This window comes from Pelophylax lessonae (assembly GCF_965119305.1).
Source record: "Pelophylax lessonae genome assembly, chromosome: 3".
Taxonomy (NCBI): domain Eukaryota; kingdom Metazoa; phylum Chordata; class Amphibia; order Anura; family Ranidae; genus Pelophylax; species Pelophylax lessonae.
The window spans coordinates 517065302-517090145 of NC_138770.1; the positions used below are offsets into that span (position 1 = coordinate 517065302).

The window sequence follows — 24844 nt, forward strand, 5'->3', positions numbered from 1 at the left end:
TGTGCTGTAAACAAAATATATTGTCCCTGACTATGCTTGCTGAACCACGTCATCAGTATCCTGGACCCTGCGGCTGACTGCCTTGCCCAGCGATGCCACAACATTGCCTTCCATGTGATGTTACAGAGCTGGAATGGCCTTAGGTGAAAAGAAATAGCGAAGGGGAACCTACCATTGTGGTACAGCACATTCTGCAAATTCATGGAAGGGGGCAGAATCCATAGGATGTAAAGGCAGGAGTTGTAAAGCCAGCAGCTTTGACAAGCTTGAATTTAGATGCTGGGCATATGGGTGGCAGTGACTGTTTTTTTTTTCTTGCTGCAGCAGATGGGACATAGAGATTTGCCTGCTATAGTCTACAGCTGGTGGTGTGCTACTGGTAGACATGCAGCAAGGACCTGGGAAACCCTTCGCTATACCATCATCCCTGTCAGTAGAGGCTACTGAGAGGTCATGAGGTATAGCGGGGGTAGAGCGGAAAGGTGAGCAGCGAGGAGGATCAGAATAGTGTCCCTTTTGGGTAGATTTTAGGTGCTCTTTCCAACGCCTGAGTGGTGGGAGGTAAATGCCTTGTCAAGCATGTGGTACCCAAATGGCTGGTGTTTTTGCCACGCTTGATGTGTTTGAGGCAAAGTTTGCAAAGTTCAACCGGCTGCTGTCTCCCGATGGGGCTTATGCCTGGTACACACTAATAGTTTTCAAGTTGAACAAAAAAAAAACCTGTCAGCTCCAGATGGAGCCTCTGTGCTAACGATCCAACATTAGTACAGCAATCCCCCCCCCCCCCCCACTGAGATGTGCACTGGTTAGGAGACGGTCAGCTGGTGGTTTTCCAGAATGCTCATCTGACAGAAGCTGGCCAAATCTGACCGGTTGACATACACAGGGGCCAAATGTCTCCCAACATTTGGCCCTTGTATACGGGACTTTAATCTGTAAATCCCTAAAATAATTTGATCTTGGATGTCTGCCTCTGTAGGCTTGCTGGTTCATGTAGTTTACCAATAAGGAGTCTCTGTGCTAATTATCCTGCTGACCTGCTCCAGAATGTGTTTGAATTTTGCCTTCTGATGAGAGACTGTGATTTACAAATCCTGCAGATTACAATTTATTACCCCCTTTGGGAATTTGACAAGAATTGAAGCGTATGGCAGATTAAAACACTTCACTCCACAGAGAGATGTATCCAGATGATTCAATTAGATAGGCTTAGTTTTAGTCTTTGTGTATATCATTTCTAGGTAGGTGCATTATGCTTGGATTGGATCACTTTACTATATGAGGCTTGTTGCACATTAACATTGTATTCTGGTCTGAGCATTATTCATCTTGGGTGTCTGGACATAGTTTTACATTTTATGGCTAAAACAACATTGTCTTTCATTTGGGAAAGGCGTGGGAGTGTTTTGTAACGGTTTTTAATTGTAACAAATAAAACTCATTTTTTTATTCTTAGACTGTGTTGATTTAAAGATGTTTGGATGGTTGAATACCGCACGGTCCAGTATATGGTGACTACTTTTCTGGGGTGTCTGTGCCCCAATTTTTGTATTTGTGTAGCGCCACCGGTGAAAGAGCCGCTTGATAATTTTTGGGTTCTCTGTACTGTGCCTCAACCCCAAGAACAACCCCAGCCCCTTTGGCACACCTGATTAAACAAAATTACTGCAAACACAAATGCAAAGGACACCAGGCTAGCAAAGCAAATTATTATTTTACTAGAGATTCTTAAAGCAGATAAGAACAAGAATGACTTAGGCGGGGATCTTTTAGTGTTAAACTCTTACAGTTGATAAATATGCAAAAAGGCTATGCAATGCAAAGAAATCACAATGAAGTCAACCAGTAATAACGTGTAGGCCCTGAAAGAACCTCAGGTTTAAAAGGGAGAAAGAATGAGCTTTTCTGTGTCAAAACTGCGTAGCCGGATGTGGACCTGAGCAGATGTGCCTGTGTTAGCTCCTGCCATTCTGATATCATCCTTTGGATTTCTCCAGCAATTCAGGTTTCCTTCATTGCCTTTTAGGCTCCAGAGGCTCCCAGTGAAATGGTGCCCAGCCTCATGCCATCTAAGAGGAGCTCCACTTCTGACCAGGCCAGGGGTGGACAGATGGAGGCTCCAGCCCTCTCGTCGAGCGCCAACACCATCTTGATTCACAGACTGCGGGGCTCTGCTCACGGAGATGGAGGGGATCACAGCAACAGGCTCTGCTGCTTCAACCGGCGGGCCAACTGCCGGCAACAGACACGTCCTTAATCCAGTCAGCTATTGAACAAAGCAAAACAGCCTTGCTGGTCTGCATAGACCATCTATTGGAGGAGTGCAATTTTGATTAGGAATGACCTTGACAAAATCAGGGGCTGCCTAAAGGAATCAGAAACACATGTCTTGGCCGTGGAAGATCACACAGGGCAACACGCTGATAGGATAGCTGAGCTGCAGCAAATGGTTAAATACCTGATGGCGAAGGCTGAATATGCTGAAAATTGCATGTGTTGCAATAATGTGCGGTGGCTTGGTCTCCAGCGGATTTTGCAGAGGCCGTCTTCAAGGATCTCCTACACCTTCCTGATGTCTCTGCCACGTATGTTTCTGAACCTGCTCATCAGGTGCCTGAAGGCCGCAATACTGCTGAATTATAGTGACCAAGATCGCATCCTTTTTGGCAATCCTAAGGTCATGCTGTTTCCAGACTTCTCACAAGAGCTCCAGAAGAAGTGCAAGACCTTCAATGATGTCCGCTGCCATCTTCGTGAAGGCAACACGAAGTACAGCAACCTTTATCCAAGCCGCCTGCATGTCCAATACAAAGGTACAACAACATTTTTCGATACCCCTGATGAGGTGAATACTTGGCTCTTCGGGTTGCGATAGGCTCTCCACGCTTCTTCTGGCTGCTGGCCTTGTCATTGTCATGTGGCATCTTTGGGCAGAGGGAGTTTCTTTCTTGTCCTGATGGGGAAACCGTTCTACTGCCAGTTGACTGGTTTTGCTTTTTCTGTTGTCCCATTTCCCAGTTCCTACTTACCTGCTGGCCTCTCTGATCATGCCCCTCTGGAGGTTAAATTGGTGCTGTTGCAGAATAGCTGCCATTTGGCACCTAAGTGTCTACAAGATTTCTCTTAAGTTGCAACAGTCCTGGGATCTTAATAAGGGCACTGCTTCGATCCATATGGTCTGGGAGGCCTTTAAGGCCCACACGAGGAGAGAATACATTTCAGCTATTAAAACGGTCCATTCTGAGATGTCCTCTTAAGTCCAACAACTAGAGGATAGTGGGACCAGGGCAGTGGCGGCTTTTTCTGACTCCCAAACTACTGATGATTTCAGTCAACTAGCTGATGCGAGAATAGCACAACTGGCAGCTGCTCTGTGTCCCATGCAACAGCAGCTGTGCACACTCTCCACACGGCGCAAGCGGTAGAGGACCGCCAGACATGGCAGCACCTGCTACATATGGTTCTATGCTTGGTCCCCTGGATGACAAATGAATTAGAGGAGTCAGTACACAGTCTTTTTGCTATTTCTCCCCATTTGTTGAAAATCAAGTTGCTGTTTGCCTGGCTGCTTTACTAGCGGGAATAGAACCCGGGACATTAAATTAGCAACCTCAGCTAAGGGTAGCACTACAACTAGGTAAGATTTGTACTTATTCCTACCTAGAGCTCCTTTAAGCATCTGGGCTCCTGGACCGAAAACAGAATTTATTTTGATGTTTTTTACATATCAGACACAACCCTCAAGCCCCTTACAATGTATAAATGAGAACCCTAGATGACAAATACACACATACAGTAGATGCCATCTGTCCCAGATTTTTCCTTGGACCTCTATCCCATTGATACTGCTTCCCAAACAATGTTCCAGAACCACAGTGTCATTCTTATTTAAGTTGCTGTGAACGTGCACTCAAAAAGGTGTTTGGGGGCCACAAATGGGCAGTTCCCACATAATGAGGAACAGGGTTTGGGCGGTCCACTTCAGTAAATGGGCACGTATGAGCAGGGCCACCTATGCACTGGGCAGGCCTGAGACAGGCCTGTTTCCAAGGACCATCTATACCATTCACAATCCTGCCAGTCAGTTCCCCACAACACACCCAGACACCTCCTAAGCTGATAGCAAAGCCTTCCATGGTATGGATATGAGAAGACAGAGAGGTGTTCTGTAGTCCTAAAACACTTCATGCTATTGGATGACCATGCTTTTATTCCAAAGATATGAAATAGTGAGTGAGTGTTGTCATAAACAATTAGGAAAAAAGACTGAACAAAGAAAACTAATGCAAAGCCGAGCACTGTTAAGCTGCAAAATATCACATTTTTAGGAGGAAACCTATAAAGAAAAATGTATGCAGTCATCTTTTGCTGAATACTTTTAAAAAATGATAGATGCATTTCTTAACATTAACACAGTCTGTATTGCAGCCCTATAACAACTGTGCAACTAGTCAGAGTAAAACTGGAACACATAATACATATTCTGGGTCAGTTGCTCAATGTATTAAAACTGTTAAATCAGCACAACAATCAGGTAGCTAGCATTCTAAGAAGGAAGATAGCAATGGCAGCCTGCATACCTTCAGGTTTCCTTAACCACCTCCCATCAAGCAGTATACTGGTACGTCACTGGATAGTTTTTTTTAGCTGGCAATTCTGAAGCTGGTAAATGTAATCTAAGTGGCTAAAGAGCCTCTGGATTACTTTTTCATGCAGTGGAAGGGGGTCCAAATCTTCTGCCCCGCCCACTGGCAGCATCCGGCTCCAGGTACACAGTGAGAGGAACTGATGTTGTTCCTCCCACTGTGTGATGTCGGAAACTGAAAGTGATGAGGATTTTGTCACTTCCGGTATTGACTTTGTGTTTACTGGCCGATTACCGGCCAGTGAAGCAGCCAATCAGACGGTCTGTGTCTGATTGGCTGAATTGGAGGCCAGAGCAAGGATTTCAATTTTTGACTCATCAAAGTAGCCTTTTGCAGATATAACAGCTGAACACTCTTGTTACATTCTTTCTACAATGAAAATCAAATATTTCTTGAAAAGTTCTTCCCAACACTATTGCAGAAGTTCCCAAAAATTTGTTGAAGTTGTAGGTTTCCTTTGCTTTCCCCCTTCTGTCCAGTTCATCCCAAACCAACTTGATGGGTTTTAAGTCTGGAGACTGTGCTGGCCATTCTATGATTTGAAGCCTACTGTCTTGTTCTTTGGTTTTAAGCTAGTTCTGACACAGATGTTTTTTTTATGTTTTGGGTCATTATCTTAATGTAGGAGAATCCCCTGACCAACTATGCTTATTCCAGTGGGTATTGCCTGTGTGCTGAAAAATGCTGTGGTAGTAGTTTTGGTTCAGGATACCACTCACTCTGTGCAAGAACTATCCTTTTACCTATTCAACAGTGTGCAAAAACCAGCACAATGAACCTGAAGTGCTCAGATTCTTCAGTAGTCCATTGGTTGAGCTTCATGGCCTAGGCAAGCCTCGTTTTCTTTTTAACCAGATTTTTCACTCTTTAAGTAAATCTCTCGCTTTGTATCTTAATGCATTCCCTGCATTGAGGTAAAAATGTCCACTAATAGTATTGCCCCCTCATCTCCTAAATATTTACCTGAATCCTCACTTGTACCAGAGGTTTCTCTGTCTGTAGTGGTCTCCCGAGTGTAGTGGTCTCCCGAAATCTCTCAGTAAAGAGTACCTGTCAATACACGTTATCACAAGGGATGTTGTTTATCCCTTGTGATAGCAATAAAGATGATAAAAAAAATGTAAGGAGGCAGTGTAAAGAAATGTTAAAATAAAATGAATAAATAACATTTTACATTTTTTTAAAGCACTCCCATACCCCTGTGCTCACGTGCAAATACAAACGCATATGTAGGTCGTGCAGACATATGTAAACTGTGATCACAGCACACATGTGAGGTATAGAGATGTACAGAACTGTTCGCAGGCGAACTTCGCATGTTCGCGTTCGCCGCTGCGGGCGAACATATGCGATGTTCGTTCCGCCTCCTATACATCATCATTGAGGCAAACTTTGACCCTGAACATCACAGTCAGCAGACACATTCCAGGCTAATCAGCATACCTCACTCCCACACCCTCCCACCTCCTATAAATAAGCAAGGGCAGCATCCATTTTAGATCATTTCTGTGTTACTGAGAGCAGAGAAAGTGCTGGTGCTGCTGCTGTTGTTATAGCTAGGGACAGTTCCCGGTCTTGTTAGCCAGTGTTCTTGGTACACTCCTGCTGTAAGGACAGCACCCCAAAAAGCCCTTTCTAGGGCTGGTATTTGAGGTTTTTTTTGGATATATATATATATATATATATATATATATATCTATTGTCCCCAAAAGCCCTTTTGAGGGCTGGTATTTGTGTAATTTTTTTTGTTCTGTGATGTATATATATATATATATATATATATATATATATATATTGTCCCCAAAAGCCCCCTTGAGGGCTGGTATTTGAGTATTTTTTTAATATATATATATATATGTAGCATGTCCAGAACCAGAAAAAAAAATTCATATAGGTGTAAAAGGGGTTCCCACCATCCCTGCTCTAAAAAGTTCTTAACCACTTAAGCCCCGGAAGATTTTACCCCCTTCCTGACCAGGGGGTATTTTGCGATTCGGCACTGCGTGACTTTAACGGCCAATTGCGCGGTCGTGCGACGCTGTACCTAAACGAATTTGACGTCCTTTTTTTCCCACAAACAGAGCTTTCTTTTGGTGGTATTTGATCACCTGTGCGATTTTTTTAATCATGCGCTATAAACAAAAAAAGAGCGTCAATTTTGCAAAAATAACAATATTTTTCACATTTTTTATATGAAATTCCCCCCAAAAAAAAAGTAAAAATCAAAATTTTTTAAAATTTTCAGCCAATTTGTTTTATGCTACCTATGTTTGGTAAAAAAAATCGCAAAAAGCGTATTTTGATTGGTTTGCGCAAAAGTTATCGCGTTTACTAACAAAGGGAAAGATTTTTGTAATTTTTGTTGTTTTTTTTTTTAACGCGTAATGGCGGCGATCTGCGATTTTTTTTGCGGTACTGCGACATTGGGGCAGACAGATCGGACCCTTGACTGACATTTGTGACACTTTTGGGGTTACCAGTGACATTTCTACAGTAATCAGTGCTATACATATGCACTGTTACTGTAAAAATACACTGGTTGTGAAGGGGTTAACTTTATTTGGGAGGGAGGGGCTGTGTGTATCCCTAGGGGCGTGCTTTCTACTGTGATTGGCTGTGGCTTGAGCTGTAAGGACACTGATCAACGGATCTACATACAAGATCAGTTTTATCAGTGTCTTTACAGCGAGGAGAATGACAGGCAGCTTGTTTACACAAGCTGCCTGACATTCTCCCTCTCCCCCGCCGATCGCCGAGTGACCGGCGGACATCGGGTCCGCTGGTCACACGCGCGGGGGGGTCCGTGACCACGCGGGAGCGGGAGCGCGCCTCCGGGGGCGCGCGCTCGCTCCCTAGACCCTCACAAGCTAGTGACGTAGCCCTACGTCACTTTGCCTGTGATGGGCTGACTGCCGACGTAGATCGGCGTTAGGCAGTCGGCAAGTGGTTAAAAATTGTCATTTTTGATAGAGAGCCAATTATTGGAAAAAAAAAAAAAAACTTAACAAAAAAAACATTTCTTTGGATTTATTGTTTGGGGGGTCTAAAAAGTGTACCTGTGAAGTTTCAGCTCTGCAGCATGTCCAGAACCAGGAAAAAAAGATCATATAGGTGTAAAAGGGGTTCCCACCATCCCTGCTCTACTGAAAAATTATCTTTTTTTCTGGTTCTGGACATGCTACAGAGCTGAAACTTCACAGGTACACTTTTTAGACCCCCTAGACACTAAATCACACAAAAAAAGTTCTTAAAAATTGTCATTTTTGATAGAGAGACAATTATTGGAAAACTTAAAAAAAAAAACTTTAAAAAAAAAAATTTCTTTGGATTTATTGTCTGGGGGGTCTAAAAAGTGTACCTGTGAAGTTTCAGCTCTGTAGCATGTCCAGAACCAGAAAAAAATATAATTAGGGTTAGGGCTAGGGTTAGGGTTAGGGTTAGGGTCAGGGCTAAGGTTAGGGTTATTTTTAGTGCTTAGGGTTAGAGTTAGAGGGGTAGGGGTAGGGCTACTAACTCTAACCCTAAGTATCTCACTGTAACCCTAACCCTAGCCCCTAACACTAAACCTAACCCTAACCCTCTAACCATAACCCTAACCCTCTAACCTTAACCCTAACCCTCTAAGCCTAGCCATAAAAATAGCCCTAACCCTAAACCTAACCCTAGCCCTAACCCTAACCCTAACCCTAACCCTAGCCCTAAGCCTAACCCTAGCCCTAGCCCTAACCCTAATTCGTATTTTCTTCTGGTTCCGGACATGCTACAGAGCTGAAACTTCACAGGTACACTTTTTAGACCCCCCAGATGCTAAATCCAAAGAAATTTTTTATTTTTATTTTTTTTTTAATTTTTCCAATAATTGGCTCTCTATCAAAAAATTACAATTTTTAAGAACTTTTTTTGTGTGATCCCTCTCCGGCATGCCACAGTCCAGGTGTTTGTCCCCTTGAAACAACTTTTCCATTACTATTGTGGCCAGAAAGAGTCCCTGTGGGTTTTAAAATTCGCCTGCCTATTAAAGTCTATGGCGGTTCGCCCGGTTCGCGAACATTTGCCGATGTTCACGTTCGCCGTTCGCGAACGGCATATTTTAGGTTCGCGACATCACTAGTGAGGTATTGCTGTAAGCGCAAGAGCGAGAGCAATAAGACTAGCACCATACCTCCTGTTTAACTCTAAATTGGTAACCTGTAAAAACTTTTTAAGCATCACCTGTGGAAATTTTTAGGTACTGTAGCTGGATGCCATTCCATGGGCGTGAGCACTTTTAAAGCATGACATGTTCGTATCTATTTACTCTGTGTAACATTATCTTTTATACTTTACTAAACAATTGGGTATTGTATTGTGTTTTATGTTATATGTGCATTAAAGGTTATCACAATTTGTGTTTGATAAACCGCTGTACAAATATCATGTGACAAAAAAAATTGCAACAACCACAATTTTTCTTCTCTAGGGCCTTTGCTTTCATAATGTTTGGGGGTTCTAGGTAATTGTCTAGTAAAAAAAAATTATATGTGTGACCAGCATGAGTCTGAACATTCAACTGTAAAGAAACACTGAAAATATATTTTGGTGTTTGTACATTGCCGCATAACATGTTTGAGAGCTTTTAAGGTGATGAAAAAGGTGATATGCCTGGGAACAGTTCAGTGTAAGAAGGTAATCTTCATAATTATAGATGTCAAAAACAGGATTAAGTTTCTGTTTGGTAATGGAATAAGGTGCAGGTGCACTTGAAAGCATGGAATGGTTGTGTAATATTAAATCTTTTTATTATGTATCTTCTGTTTCCAGTCAAAATATATGTTTTTTAGTTTTGGTTAGATTTCAGAAAAAGTTGTAAGTTTTTACTGCCCTTTGTGTCCTTCTTGGGAACATTTCACATCCATTTTCCAGTCCTACACATGAAAAAGAAACACCTGTAATATAGCTGAACCGCTAATATCATTTTTTTCACAAGTAGTTAATTACAAAAATCAGAATGTCCATAAACCCTAACTCTAAAACATTTCAAAAAGACACAATTTATTATTAAAGTTGATTTATTAAAGACAAATGGGCTGTTCACTCATAAATATTACAACCTCCTATCCCCATAGTAGGAATAAAAGTTAGGCATACACTGGTTAGGATTATTATTCATCATTAACGCTGATACTGGCCAATGTTACACTACTATATCCTCTACAGCATCCTATTTCTTGTAGTAAACACCTGCATGTACTCTTTGTTTCTAGTATCGACTGATTCTCCCTCATGAAAAATGCATAGCTACAGGCGCACCACTATTAGACTTCTGTATCATCTGCAATCTCTCAATTCTTATAGATTCACATCTTGTAAACTTCATTGAGATTCACTGTGAAGTTTGGAGTCTCCAAATTTCAAACAGAAATTAGCAAATCAAACCCAAGAAAATTTGCTCATCCTTAGTTACCATGTGGAAGGAGAGACACCTACAACAACAATCTGAGAAAGCTTTTAACCCTTCTCTATAGTACCACATAATATCTCCCCAATGGTTCCACAAAGAGTAATACAAATATCAAATATTTTAGTATTTTAATATTCTTATTCCATTGACTTTAGGAACTAACTGGGTAATCCAAATACTACATGAAGTTGTGAGCGTGATTAAAAATCAAAAAGTAGTCCAAGACAAACCAATGATTGAATTTGGAAATCCACAGATGTTAGAGGTTGGTATAAACTGGTGATACATGTATTAAATATTCAAATGTAGTTACACAGATGTACTGTAGAAAATAGTTGAAAGAGATGTACCTTAAATATGCTGTATATTTTTCCTATAAATTGCTGACATAAGATGTCTTTCATTTCTTCAACTGCTATTTTTGCTTTTTCAGTTTAAGAATTTAAAGTTTATCTATCTTTTTTTTTTCCATTTTGAATAGTTAGAGTTGGAAAAGTTAGAATTCCTGTCAGGATTGTATTACTGTCTGCATTTCCACTTCACCCTTTTTATTTGTCCTGGTGCCAAAATGAAGAATCAAGGTGAGGGAGAATTTTTTGATTTTTGAATTGTCACTGGACCAGGAATAGAAAAGGAAAATCTACGAAAAGGACACTTATTCTTGTGACAGCTGTCTAAAAGAGAGAGTTTAACTTCCTTCGGGGAGATCTTTCTGGAGAGAATGTTAAGAAAATCCCTCCCAGTAGGACACAGACAGAAAAATTTATCATAGGTGACAAGAGTTTTATTTTAACCTTTACCTACCATGTCCAAAACTAAAAAAAAAAAACAAAACGTTTTGACATTAGATTTACTTTAAGGCATACAGAAACATATTTGTGTTGAAGACACATAATGAACCCTTTTTTTATTATATTATCCATGCAGTAAGGATAAATAGCTTCTGACAAATCTAATTTTATTATAGTTATATTTATTTTTACTAAATATAGAAAGGAGTCCACAAAAATCTACAGTAAAGGGTGGGTTCCTTGCAATGTGTTGTCACCTAGTAAATTAAATGTAAAACCAAATTCTGGAAAATTTAGGGCTCCTTTTACACTGATTCGGTGTGGTTTGACCGCACCGTGGGGGTGGTGCAGGAGTTCGCATGGAGGAGTTTTAGTGTGCTTTCGTAAAGTGCACCAAAACCATGGGACATAATAAAACTCTATAGGAAAATGCAGCTAACCCTCATCAAACCTGCGGGTACACTGCACTACACCCGCAGTGCAGTCAAACATCAGTGTGAAAGGGGCCTGAAAGTCCTCCCTTGCACCCTACACTGCAAGGGTTAAATGCTCATTTAGTCTAGGGCAGCCTTCATTAAATGGTTGACACAGACCGAGTAAGGCTTCAGTCCAGACCATAAGCCCGACAGTGTGCAGCCAGATCCCCGCTGTACAACAGTCATTGGTTGCTTAGACCACCAGTGTCCCAGCAGCCAATGATGTCACGTTTGTGTCCAGCCCCATGCAGCAAGCCTCTCTGCTCAGCTCCTGCTCCCCTGAAGCAAGCTTCTTGTCTCATCTCCCACCCCCAAAAGCATGCTTCTTCTTCCAGCTCCATCCCCCCTGCCTGGCTATAGGCACATGTGCATTGATGCGTCACAACTGATCTATAATGATACTCTGAGGGGAAAACCTGATGTAAAGTGGCACTCTGGTGGGCACACCTGATGTAAAGGGACACTCTGATTGGGACATCTGATGTAAGATGGGACTCTGATGGGCACACCTGATGAAATGAGACATTCTGTTGGAGACACCCAAAGTAAGGGGACACTCTGATGGGCACACCTGATTTAAGGTGATACTCTGATGGGCCCACCTGAAAGGGGTACTCTTATATAAAGAGGCCTGCTGATGAGGACAGCTGATGTAAGGGGGCACTCTGATGGGGCCATTTGAAGTAAGGCAGGGGTGTCCAAACTTTGGCCCTCCAGCTGTTGTGGAACAAAACATCCCATGAGGCATTGTAAATCTCTGACATTCACAGACATAACTAGGCATAAAGGGATGTGTAGTTCCTGAACACCTGGAGGGCCATAGTTTGGACACCCCTGATGTAAGGGGACACTCTGATAGCACAAACTTGAGATTCTGACCTTGGCTGTAAGAAAATAGCGACAGGAGCTCCTTGAATTTAAATGTAATACTCCTGGTCTAGGAGATGGTAAAAGCACTTTTACTTACCAGATCCTGTGCTCCCCTGGCAAACAGTGCTCCCCTACACTCAGGTAGTGGACTGTCCCTTGGCATCCATCCAATGCAGGGCTATGGTCCTGCAAAAATCAGAGGCATCTGACTGTGAGAGTGCAGGGGAAAAGAGACTGGGGGGGGGCTGGTCTAGAAGTGAAGGAGCTGATCATGCTATTAGTAAATAATTATTCGGGCTATACAATATCACAACGCAGAATATAATTGATAGTGCATGTACAACAGTACAGTCCATAGCAATCAATTGCTACATGCAAACGGCATGTATCCATGTAAAAAATGAATAATCTACTGTAGTCATAGAAGTTAAGAAGAATGTTGATGAGTTTCCATGTGTTACAGAAGTTAAGATGAATACTTATGTACTGTTTTTCCATATAGTATGGCAGTTTGGACAAAGTCAGTGGACTTTGTGCTGCTTTAATGAACAATCCTTTACATTTCTAAGCCAGAATATTTCAGTTTACACCTAAAACATTTACTTTTGGTTATCTTTTTAGAGACTTAAAGAACGACCTTCACCGAGGATCATGTCATCGCATTTGAGGTTTCAAATGATACCAAAGTCTTTCTTTGAAAGGAAAACTAAAGTAAGTGCTATTTTTGGTGATAAGCTGCTTCCTAAAAGCAGTGATATTTAAATGATGACTTACAATGTGTGCAGAATATTAACCACTTGCCGACCGCCGCAAGTACATATACTGCGGCGGTCAGCCCCTCACAGGCAAAGTGACGTATGGGTACGTCACTAGCCTGTGAGGCTCTGGGGAGCGAGCGCGCGCCGCCGGAGGCGCGCTCCCGCCCGGTCACGGATCCCCCCGCGCGTGTGAGCGGCACTCACGATCGTCCGTGACAGTGGGAGAAAGGCAGGCGGCTAAACAAGCCGCCTGTCATTCTCCCCTGTGTAGAAACAGTGATCATACGGTTCTACTATGTAGGACCGTTGATCATTGTTCCTACACTTCAAGCCACAGCCAATCACAGTTAGAATCACACCCCTAGGGACACACACAGCCCCTCCCTCTCAAATAAAGTTAACCCCTTCACTACAAGTGTATTTTTACAGTAACAGTGCATATGTATAGCACTGATTACTGCAGTAATGTCACTGGTAACCTCAAAAGTGTCAAAAATGTCAGTCAAGGGTCCGATCTGTCCGCCCCAATGTCGCAGTACCGCAAAAAAAAATCGCAGATCGCCGCCATTACGCGTTAAAAAAAAAAACAACAAAAATGACAAAAATCTTTCCCTTTGTTAGTAAACGCGATAACTTTTGCGCAAACCAATCAAAATAAGCTTTTTGCGATTTTTTTTACCAAACATATGTAGCATAAAACAAATTGGCCGAAAATGTTAAAAAATTTTGATTTTTACATTTTTTTGGGGAATTTCATATAAAAAAATGTGAAAAATATTGTTATTTTTGAAAAATTGACGCTCTTTTTTTTTTATAGCGCATGATCAAAAAATCGCACAGGTGATCAAATACCACCAAAAGAAAGCTCTGTTTGTGGGAAAAAAAGGACGTCAAATTCGTTTAAGTACAGCGTCGCACGACCGCGCAATTGTCCGTTAAAGTCATGCAGTGCCGAATCGCAAAATACCCCCTGGTCAGGAAGGGGGTAAAATCTTCCGGGGCTTAAGTGGTTAAGGTTCATAAAAAAAGTTTTTAAGTGATTGCATTCATGAATTCATGAAGTGAGGCACAGTACATTAATTTCACCTAAATACAACTGTACAGGATTGCTTGACTGATACTGCCACATCTATCTGCAGGATAGCTAGTTTTTACTAGTACAGAAGTGTCATTTATGTACAAAGTACAGTGTTCCATAAAAAACAAATGTATTTGATTTTACTATATTCATCAAAAATAGGTTTATAGAATATACTTAAAATGTGAGTGGGAGTGGATTTAAACTTAGTTAGGTTTTTATTTTGCCTTTCACTTTAAGGCAAGCAAGCCTTAATGTACTTGGTTGTCTGCAGGTCTTAGTACACACTACTATGGTTTTAGCACATGACACTGAACCTGGGCAAAGTTAACAGGAAAGGGTATACGTAGTCTGGAGGCAGGTTGGCCAGGGCATGTGGCACTGCTGGAAAGTCCAAATTCGGGGCAGACTGTGGGCAAGCATAGTGCAGCACAAAGTTCCACAGTCAGGACTGGCAGTGGGCAGGCAGAGTTCCGGGCAGGTGGCAGATACGTTTAGGCCAGTATACAGTCCGAGGTCAAGGCAGGTGGCAATCTGAAAGAAAATATAATAAAATAATCCCAGCATCACAGTCATCAGTGTGGGTGCTGTCCTCATAGCCTAGCAACAAGGACGTGAGTGCTGCCAAGAGAGGCCAAGCTACGGTGACCTAAGAACACTGATAATATGGGTATTATAAGAATTTAGAACCATTGCAAACTATAAGCTGCTAGAAGTCATCATTTGTTTTCAGCGCCCTTGAGACCTTGGGGAGCATTGATCTATCATCTAAAGTCCATTGACACTAATCAAGTGTTAATAAATCAAAAGCAGGTGAGATTATAACAATATATCAGTTAAAGCAGATTCATAGTGGGTACATTTTATGTGATTTCTGAACAGTAGACAACATACAGTATAATACATAATTGACAAATGTTTATTTATTTTTTTTGTTTGGTCTGTGAAAGCTGAATATGCTAAAGCTAAAGATTTTTTTCCATTACAGACTGAGGTAAGATTTGTGTTAATGATAAAAGTTCATTCATGTTGTTTTTTTTCTACAGATATTGATGGTTGTTCGCAACCCAAAAGATGCAGCCATCTCCTTTTTCAACTTTTATAAAAACATGCCTGCACTTCCCGCCTATGAATCTTGGAATTTGTTTTTCGAAGACTTCATCCATGGGAATGGTAATTTATTAGTCTAATACAGTGGTCCCAAACCTTGCACCAGGGATCAGTTTCATGGCAGCCAATTTTCCCAGGGACCGGGGGGGGGGGGGGGGGGGTTGGGTGAGGGGCTATTCATGGAGTCTGTCCTTAGCTCTTCTGTTACAGCACAGTCTCCCCTCTATATTTGTGTCTTCAGTTCCTCTTCACATCACAGCCCCCCCTTTACAAAACAGTGCCCCTTTACAGTGAAGTCCCCTTTACATCACAGTGCTCCTTTACATTAATGTAACAGGGACTGCTCTGTAAGGGGGGCAATGTAATGTAAAGGGGGCTGTGATGTAAAGGGGACTGCACTGAATAGGGGGCACTGTAATGTAAAGGGGGGCTGTGAAGTAAAGGGTACTGCATTGTATATGGGGCACTGTGATATAAAGGGGACTGCAGTGCAAAGGGACAGTGCCCCTAGCAATCACAGTCGCCTTCATCACAGTGCCCCTGCAGTCTCCCCCCCCCCTTTCCTCTCTGACATGACACTTCCCCATTCTAAGCTCTGCCTCCCCTGCACAGGACTCCTACCAGGGCAGAGGCTGTGCCATACTATCAGTAGGGCAGAGGGCGGGATGAGCTCTCCATTCTGATCTGCAGCTCCCCCCCCCCTCTGCCCTGCTGATTGGATTACATCATCAGCCAGGTGGGCAGAGGAGCCAGGAGAGGACACACATGCATGTCCGCATAGCAGGAGGTGAGTGGCAACTGTGGCCTGTGATATCCCTGTGTGAACCGCGGTCGGCGCTCATGTCCTGCTGTGTGGCTGGGGGTTGGTGGTCTAACATATTTAAGGTTCCATTTTTAATTTAAAAAATAAATAAATAAATAAATAAAGGAAAATCACCTTTTTCTTTTCAAAATCAGTGGAAATTGAAATTGATTTTAGTTTAATTGTAAATGTGTAACTACTAACAGGGAAATGCTGGTCATGCTCAGAGAAATGGTGACTTTAACTTGTGCAAACAAGAAAACTTAGGTTTTCTTTCAAGTTTAGTCTTTTTTTTTTTCTTGGTAACAGTAAATATGAGCAATAAATTAATGTACAGTATAGCTTTAGTACAATGCATTTACTTAAAGTGAAGCTTTAGTCAGAAAATTAAGTCCTGCTAAATCACTCTGGGCTGGCCCCTTCTGTAGGTATAGCCATGTGAAACATTAAAAATAAGTGCCTATACTGTTTAAAATCCAGTAATACACTGTCTCACCCCACTCTACACATGCTCAATTCCTTTCTATTTCTAGGCACTCTGCCAAATTTGTAGAGACCGATCTGCTGACAGCCTAAAGATTTAGTGCTGTTCAGGGGCTCTGGGCTTCAGCAAAATGGCAGCCTTTGCTGGAGCACACTAATTTTGGTAGCATAAATATTAAGGTGAAATGTATGTTCCTTGCTAAACAACATTATTTCTCTTTGTTTTATTGACAGACACAGCTCCTGATCTTCATGACCATTGGGTTATATTGCCCCCTACAGGAGTAGGACACTAGGCAGAAAAAGAATCCGGCTATGCCTATGGATAGTCCCAGGGGGTATACTCCCTTTCTCTGCTATAGTTACTCAGTTTTTTTCTCCCTAGTCAGGAGTAAGGACCTAGTTCCTTGCTGGGATCTCTGGTCCTAGCATTTTTTCTTTTTAGAGAATTTTTCTCCTGGTTTTTTACTGTGAAATCTGCAATCAACTGCCAGACTGGGTGACGGGCTGGATAATCTAGATCCAGTGGTCACCCCAGTCTGGCCAGCGAGTGCGCGCAGACCTCAGCTCCGCACTAGGTCGGCCGCGACATAGCCCCAACAGACGGGGGGCTGGCCTGCGAGTTAACCGCCTCACGAGGTCGCATATGACCGGGTCTCGGCCCGAGTTGCAGTGTTCCTCCTGGCCGACAGCCCCCCCATTTCGATGGAGAGGAGGTTCTGTCTGGAGCGGTGCCCCGCCTGGTTCCTGGTATGGTAAGTAGCTGCCCCCCTCTCCCCCTGGAGAGTTTTGGGGTGGACGTGGGACTCTCCTTGAGATGGTCGGACCCCTGGGTTTCCCTCCTTCCCATCAGGCACCCCCCTTCATCTGGCCCCACATCCTACCCCCCTCCACTTATGCTGGGGCTGTGTGGGTGGTCTGGTCCACCTCCTGGGGTGGGGCAGGGTGCTATGCTGGTGATGGGGGCCGGGGGGGGTTGTGTTGCCGGCGACTGGACGATCAGCTGTGCGGGAGGTGAGGTTGTACCTGGTGGGGGCCTGAGCCTGTCCTTGAGGCCTAGGGATCCTTTCTGGGTCCCTGGGAGTCTGGTGGTGCTGCACGGGGCTGCCATTTTGCTGTAGCCTGTGTGTTTCTATGCACAGCGGCCATGTTTGTGTAATCCGGTGGCCATTTTGCGGTGGTTTGCCTTTGAAAATAGCAGTGGCCAGGACAGTGGAGCCCTGTCGGTGGCTGTTTCGGCGGTGGGAGACCCTCCTCACCCCCTGGTGCTGACTCCTGGATCTTTTCACTTCCTGATCGCCTGATCGAGGTGCGTCCAATCCTGGCCCTCAAGGCGCTGAACTGCTTTGTGCGGGTGCAGAAGTTCAGGATGGAGTCCATTTGCACAGTGGTGGTATCCCTGCATTAGGAGGATTTTCTTGCCTCTATCGACATCAATGCTACTTGCCTTCACATTCCAATATGTGCTGGTCACCAGCACTTCCTGCACTTTGCCGTGGGAGAGGAGCATTATCAGTTTGTGGCATTTTGTCTCGCCTCTGCTCCTCGGGTCTTTACAAAAGTGTTAGCCCTGGTGTTAGCACTGTTACACCAACGGGGGATCATGGTACTGGACAAATTGCATGACCTCCTTCTGCCAGCGGAGTCTCCTACTGCTCTAATGGACAACCTGGAAATCACCATACGAACTCTGAGGAAGTTCGGCTGGATTCTGAATTTCAGAATTTTGCTCTGGTTCCATCCACAAAGCTGGAGTATCTGGGTCTGACTCTGGACTCGGCCTTAAGAAGAGTGATCCTTCCTCTGGACAAACTACAGAAATTGCAAGCTGCAATTCGTTTTCTGCTGTCCAGCAGATGGCCATCCCTCCGGACTTGCATGTGGGGGCTGGGCCTGATGGTGTCTACCTTCCAGGCAGTTCTGTTTGCACAGTTCCATACGAGGTCCCTGCAAAGGGAGATTCTGGCCAAATGCGACAAGACTTCAAAGTCTCTGGACAATAAGATTCGGCTGAGCCGGGAAAAAAAAAAAGAGTCCCTGATATGATGGCTTCCTTCTGCGGTGCTTCGGCTCGGCAAATCCTTCCTCCCCTTGTATTGGACAGTGGTCACCATGGATGCCAGCCAGTCCAGCTGAGGAAGTGTCCTCGGCAAAAAATTCTGCTCAGGGGATCTGGACACTGGAAGAGTCTAGACTAGCAATCAATGTCTTGGAACCTCGAGAGATCAGACTGTGCCTGGCCATTGGACGGATCATTTTCAGGGATGTCCAGTGTGCATTCAATTGGTTAATGTCACAGCCGTGGCTTATGTCAAACACCAAGGGGCATAAAAAGTGCCCTGCCGGCTCTGCAGGTAGCCGGCTTTCTAAGGTGGGCAGAATGGTTTGTTCCAGCCCTCGGGGTGGAAAGTGCAGATTACTTCAGTCGGCAGACGCTGGACCAAGGGGAGTGACCCCTTCCTCCGAAGGTGTTTCATCAATTGTGCCTCTGGTGGGGCATCCCTGAGGTGAATTTGTTGGCGTCTCAGCTCAACAGAAAGGTGCAGAGGATTGTGGCTCAGTCACGGTATCCTCTGGCGTATGCCGCAGATGCGCTGGTGGCCCCGTGGGGTCAGTATCGTCTGATTTATGCCTCCCCTCCTCAAACCTCTGCCAAGACTTCTACGCAGGATCAAGGCAGAAGGGATTCCAGCCATCTTAGTGGGTTCAGACTTGCTCGTCAGGCTTGGCACACCGATATGGAGCGGCTGGTCACCGACCTTCCCTGGATGCTTTCTCTCAGTTAGGATCTGCTGTCCCAAGGACCGATCTTCCATCCTGATTTACAGTCGCTGGCTTTGATGGCTTGGCTGTTGAATGCCAGGTGCTGATGGATATAGGTTTATCTGAGTTGGTGATTCCAATGCTGTTAAAAGCTAGGAGATCAATTTCTAGGCAGATCTACCAATGTACGTGAAAGACATACATTGCTTGGTGTGTGGTTCATCCTTCCGGTTCCACTCCTTCACCAGGGTGGTTGAACAGAAATTGGTCTTGAGTACCATCAAGGGCCAGGTGTTGGCTTCGGCGGTCTTCTTCAAATGACCCTTGGCCACACACTCCCTGGTGTGTACCTTTCTTCAGGGGGTCCGACATTTGGTCCCTCCAGTGCTGTCTCGGTTGCCGCCTTGGGACCTCAATTTGGTGCTTTCGGCCCTCCAGAAGCCTCCCTTTTGAGAAACTTTGGGAGATTCCCTTGCTTACACTGTCTCAGAAGTTGTCTTTTTTGGTGGCTATCACCTCTGCAGACAGGGTGTCGAAACTGGTGGCGTTATCCTATCATTCACCTTACATGGTGATTCACAGAGATAAGGTGGTTCTTCGTCCCTGTCAGTCGTTCCTCCCAAAGGTTGTCTCTGATTTTCATTTGAATGAAGACATTGTGTTGCCTTCCCTGTGTCCCAGGCCAAAATATCCAAAGGAAATTGCCTTGTATGCCTTGGATGTGGTCTGGGCAATTATAGTGTACCTGGCAGCTACGGAGTCTTTTAGGAAGTCAGACTTACTATTTGTGCTCACGGATGGGCCTCGGAAAGGGTTGTCCGCTTCCTCTGTGACCATTTCCAGATGGATCAGACAGATGGTTATTCAGGACTTTTCCATCAGTGGTCAGGTTCCTCCATTTCCTGTCAAGGCGCACTCTACTCGGGCACTTAGTGCCTCCTGGGCCTTCCAATATCAGGCGTCAGTGACGAAGGTTTGCAAGGCGGCCACCTGGTCGTCAGTGCACACTTTCACAAAGTTTTATAAAGTGGATGTATTGGCATCTGAAGATGCTTGTTTTGGCTGCAAGGTTTTGCAGGCTGTTGTTTAGGGTACCTGATCCTCTTTGAGGGTGTATTGTTTTTTTTTTCAGGTGGGCTCCAGTTGTTTTTGGTTGAGCTCCTGTTGCCTGGTTGGCTACTGTTTAGCCTTGGGAATGTTTTTGCTGTTCCCACCCCTCATGCACTGCTTTGGGACATCTCAATGGTCATGAAGATCAGGAGCTGTGTCCATCAATGAACGAAAGAGAAAATGGGATTTTTGACTTACCGTAAAATCTATTTCTCTTATGTTCATTGACGGACACAGCCCCCACCTCTCTATGGAGATTTAATTCTTCTGACACTGCTTTTAACAAAACTGAGTAACTATAGCATAGAGAGGGAGTATACCCCCTGGGACTGCCTGATTATTTTTCTACCTAGTGTGCTACTCCTGTAGGGGGCAGTATAACCCAATGGTCATGAAGATCAGGAGCTGTGTCCATCAATGAACATCAGAGAAATGGATTTTACGGTAAGTCAAAAATCCAATTTTTTATCTAGTTGTTATGGGTAAAGTCTTACTTTCAAATTTTATCTTGTGTGTCTCACATGTTTTTCTATGTGTTTTTAGTGTGTTATGGATCATATTTTGATTATATAAATGAATGGAACAAACACATTGATGACGAAAAAGTGATGGCAGTAACATTTGAAGATATGAAAATTGTAAGTTCAGTTTTTTTTACAGTTTTTTTTTGGTCTGGAGCTAATTGGATAATTCTTCATTGTTTTTTTTTTCCTTCCTCTGGATTAATTGTGGGTATAGGACTGTGCATATGGAGGTTTTTCATTGTGTATTTTTTTTCTCTGTGGGTTGAACTGAATGGACGTGTGTCTTTTTTCAACCAGATTAACTTTGTAAGTATGATCTCTCAAAACCAATTCACTTCCTCACAACCAATTCACTTCCTTGCTTAAATGTAATTATTGCCTGGGATGAAAGGATTAATGTAGTAAAGGAATATAGGCCAATCACTTTGCAAAGAAATTTTTGCTTCGCTTAGTGAATAACACGAAGCTCTGCTGATTTTCATCATAAAATCAGGTGTAAGCAAAAATTGTTTTCCTTGCATGTCATAGGATATTCTTTGGATAATAAGTTTTCATTGTGTTCACTGAGTTAAGGAAAAATTCTTGGATAATAGAGTTGGGCAAATGGTTTGGCCCGAGCATGGGTTCGGACTGAACATTGGTTGTTCGCCCGTTCGACTAACATTCGGGCATCCGACTGTTTGTTCATTCCGCCAAATGACCACAATGCACTGCGCCACCTCACAGTGCATTGGAAGCCCTGATTGGCTAAAGCAATGAACGCTTTGCCAAATTGGAGCACAGAGCACTGTCAGAGCCATGATTGGAGAAAGTAATAATGACTCTATCCAATCATGGCTCATTGTTCTTAGTCCCGCCTCACTAAAAGTATTCTCCCCATAGCGGCCATTTGTAGTGTAATATTTGCGTGGCGAGGGATAGAATAAGGCTATGTTCAGTGCTACTAGCGAGTTAGTGTGCTATTGTGATTTTATTGTCATTGTAGAATATCAGTTAGTGTGAATCTAGTGAGTGCAGTGTGAGTGTAGTTTGACCATTCATTTTTACTTTAGTGTCAGTTTATCTTGTCAGGGCAAGTTTCCTGCAGTATATTTCAGTGCATTACAGCACGTTTAACGCAGTACTTTTCAGTTCGTTACTGCACCTTTAATGCAGTATATTTCAGTGTGTTACTGCACGTTTAACACAGTAAATTTCAGTGCATTTCTGCATGTTTAACGCAGTATATTTCAATGCGTTAGTGCACATTTAATGCTGTATATTTCAGTGTGTTACTGCACGTTTAACGCTGTATATTTCAGCACATTACTGCACATTTAACTAAGTATATTTCTGTGCATTACTGCACGTTTAAAGCTGTATATTTCAGTGTGTTGCTGTACGTTTAATGCTGTATATTTCAATGCATTACTACATATTTAACACTTTATATTTCAATGCATTACTGCAGGTTTAATGCTGCATATTTTAGTATGTTACTGCACGTTTAATGCTGTATACTTCAGTGTGTTACTGCACAGTTAACACTGTATATTTCAGTGTATTGCTGCACGTTTAATGCTGTATATTTAAGTGCATTACTCCACGTTTAACACAGTATAGTTTAGTGCATTAGTGCATGTTTAACTAAGTATATTTTTGCTTGTTACTGCCCATCTAACGCTGTATATTTCAGTGCATTAGTGCACATTTACTGAATTATATTTCAGTGTGTTACTGCACATGTAACGCAGTATAGTTCATTACGTTAGTGCACGTTTAACAACTTATATTTATTGTGTTACTGCACGTTTAACGATGTATATTTCAGTGCGTTACTGCACGTTTAATACTGTATACTTCAGTGCGTTACTGCATGTTTAACACAGTATCGTTCAGTGCATTAGTGCATATTTAATGAAGTATATTTCAGTGCCTTAGTGCATGTTTAACGAAGTACATTTCAGTGCGTTACTGCACGTTTACTGCAGTATATTTCAGTGCATATTTAACGAAGTATATTTCAGTGCGTTAGTACACATTTAATGCAGTACATTCAAGTGCGGTACTACACGTTTAACGCAGTATAGTTCAGTACATTAGTGCACGTTTACTGCAGTATAGTTCAGTGCACATTTAACGAAGTACATTTCAGTGCATTACTGCATATTTAACACAGTATATTTAAATGCGTTACTGCACATTTAACAATGTATATTTCAGTGTGTAGGTGAACATTTAACGCTGTATATTTCAGTGCAGTATATTTCAGTGCATGTTAACCACAGTTCAGTTTTATTGCAGTATATTGTAGTGTGTCGGTGGAGTGTGTCTGTGTAGGGAGTACTTAAGTTAACCACTTAAGGACCAGGCCTATTTCTGACACTTATTGTTTACAAGTTAAAATCTGTATTTTTTTTCTAGAAAATTATTTAGAACCCCCCCCCCAACATTATATATTTTATTTTAGCAGAGACCCTAGAGAATAAAATGGAGATTGTTGCAATACTTTATGTCACATTGTATTTGCGCAGCGGTCTTACAAATGCAATTGATTTTGGAAAAAATACATTTTTTTGAATAAAAAAATAGGAAAACAGTAAAGTTAGCCCAATTTTTCTATAATGTGAAAGATTATGTTACGTTGAGTAATAGATACCCAACATGTCATGCTTCAAAATTGCGCACTCTCATGGAATGACGACAAACATTGGTACTTAAAAATCTCCATAAGCAATGCTTTAAGCATTTCTACAGGTTACCAGTTTAGAGTTACAGAGGAGGTCTAGGGCTATAATTATTGCTCTTGCTCTAATGATCGCGGCGATACCTCACATATGGGGTTTGAACACCGTTTACATACTTGCATATGCATTCGCTCCTGCGCACAAGCTCAGAGGGACGGGCACTTTAAATTTTTTTTTTTTCTTTTTTCTTTTACCTTTTATTTTTTATTTTTACACTGTCACTTTAAAAAAAAAAGGTGCTCACTTTTATTTCTATTATAAGGAAAGTAAAAATCCCTTGTAATAGAAAAAAGCTGGCCAGGTCCTCTTTAATGTGAGATCTAGGGTCAAAAAGACCTCAGATCTCACATCTTTTTTTTTCCATCATGAAAAAAACTGGGCCCTTTAAGGTCATTGGGAGAAAGCGACCTATGATGACGCTCCAGTCCTCCAAGGTCATAGAGTCAAGTGGGGGCCTAGGAGGGGAAAGGACTGAATCATTTTCCCTGCTACCGACGGCTCCGGTAAACGGTGAAAGTGACCGGGAAGCAGGGGGGGGGGGGCACCTCTCTGGCCGCCCAAAAAAGTGATCCCGTATTGAATCCGCTGCAGGGACCACTTTTATGTGAAAGAGGACCGACCGCCCTGTACAAAAATACTGGGTTATGGCAGCTATAGTCAAAGTAACGACGTAAAACTGCAGCGGGCGGTCCAGAAGTGCTTAAAGTGTACCAAACATCACTTTCCATTGATTAAAGTGCATCCACATACACATTTCCACATCTTTACTACATCTTGTCAATAAGCGCCCCCCCTCCCCCATCATGTCTGGGAGGCCAACAAGGAGAGGCAGACGTTCCCATGGCACTGTGAGGGTGCTAGCAGCGTATGTGTCCACAGGCAAAGGTGGACGTGGTCTGTCCTCAGGCAGGGCATCATTTCCTCCATTTAGTGATGTTGCCGGTGCTATCCAGCCATAGCATGCAGAGGAGGGGGTGAGCTGGCTTACTAAACAATCTTCATCCTCCTTATCCTCCGTTATCCAAGCAGAGACTAGTGTGCAGTCCACTGCAGCTGCCAGAGTGACTTTTTCTGCCTCCTTGTCCACAGCTACTCTGGTCATAGCCCCAGCATCAGGCATGGAGGAGCCAGCTGAGTCCTTGACAATGCACAGCCATTCATTGATTCAGATGTTGGTTCTGAGGTTAAGGAAGGTAGGCACATGAGCCTACAGAGAGGGGGGAGAACACTGGTACACAACAAATTGGCATTCATGTTCCCCCAGCCG

At 43.1% G+C, this 24844-nt stretch overlaps 1 protein-coding gene across 2 annotated transcripts in view; it reads left to right on the plus strand.

The window, feature by feature from the left end:
* The window catches only part of LOC309549693 (sulfotransferase 6B1-like), a 607359-nt gene that overhangs the window by 12110 nt on the left and 570405 nt on the right, over nucleotides 1-24844 (plus strand). For both annotated transcript variants that reach the window (XM_082250141.1, XM_082250140.1), the window contains exons 2-5: nucleotides 10242-10351; nucleotides 12845-12934; nucleotides 15106-15232; nucleotides 20871-20965. In XM_082250141.1, the coding sequence (XP_082106267.1) occupies nucleotides 10242-10351; nucleotides 12845-12934; nucleotides 15106-15232; nucleotides 20871-20965 (422 nt within the window). The remainder of the gene's footprint in view (nucleotides 1-10241; nucleotides 10352-12844; nucleotides 12935-15105; nucleotides 15233-20870; nucleotides 20966-24844) is intronic.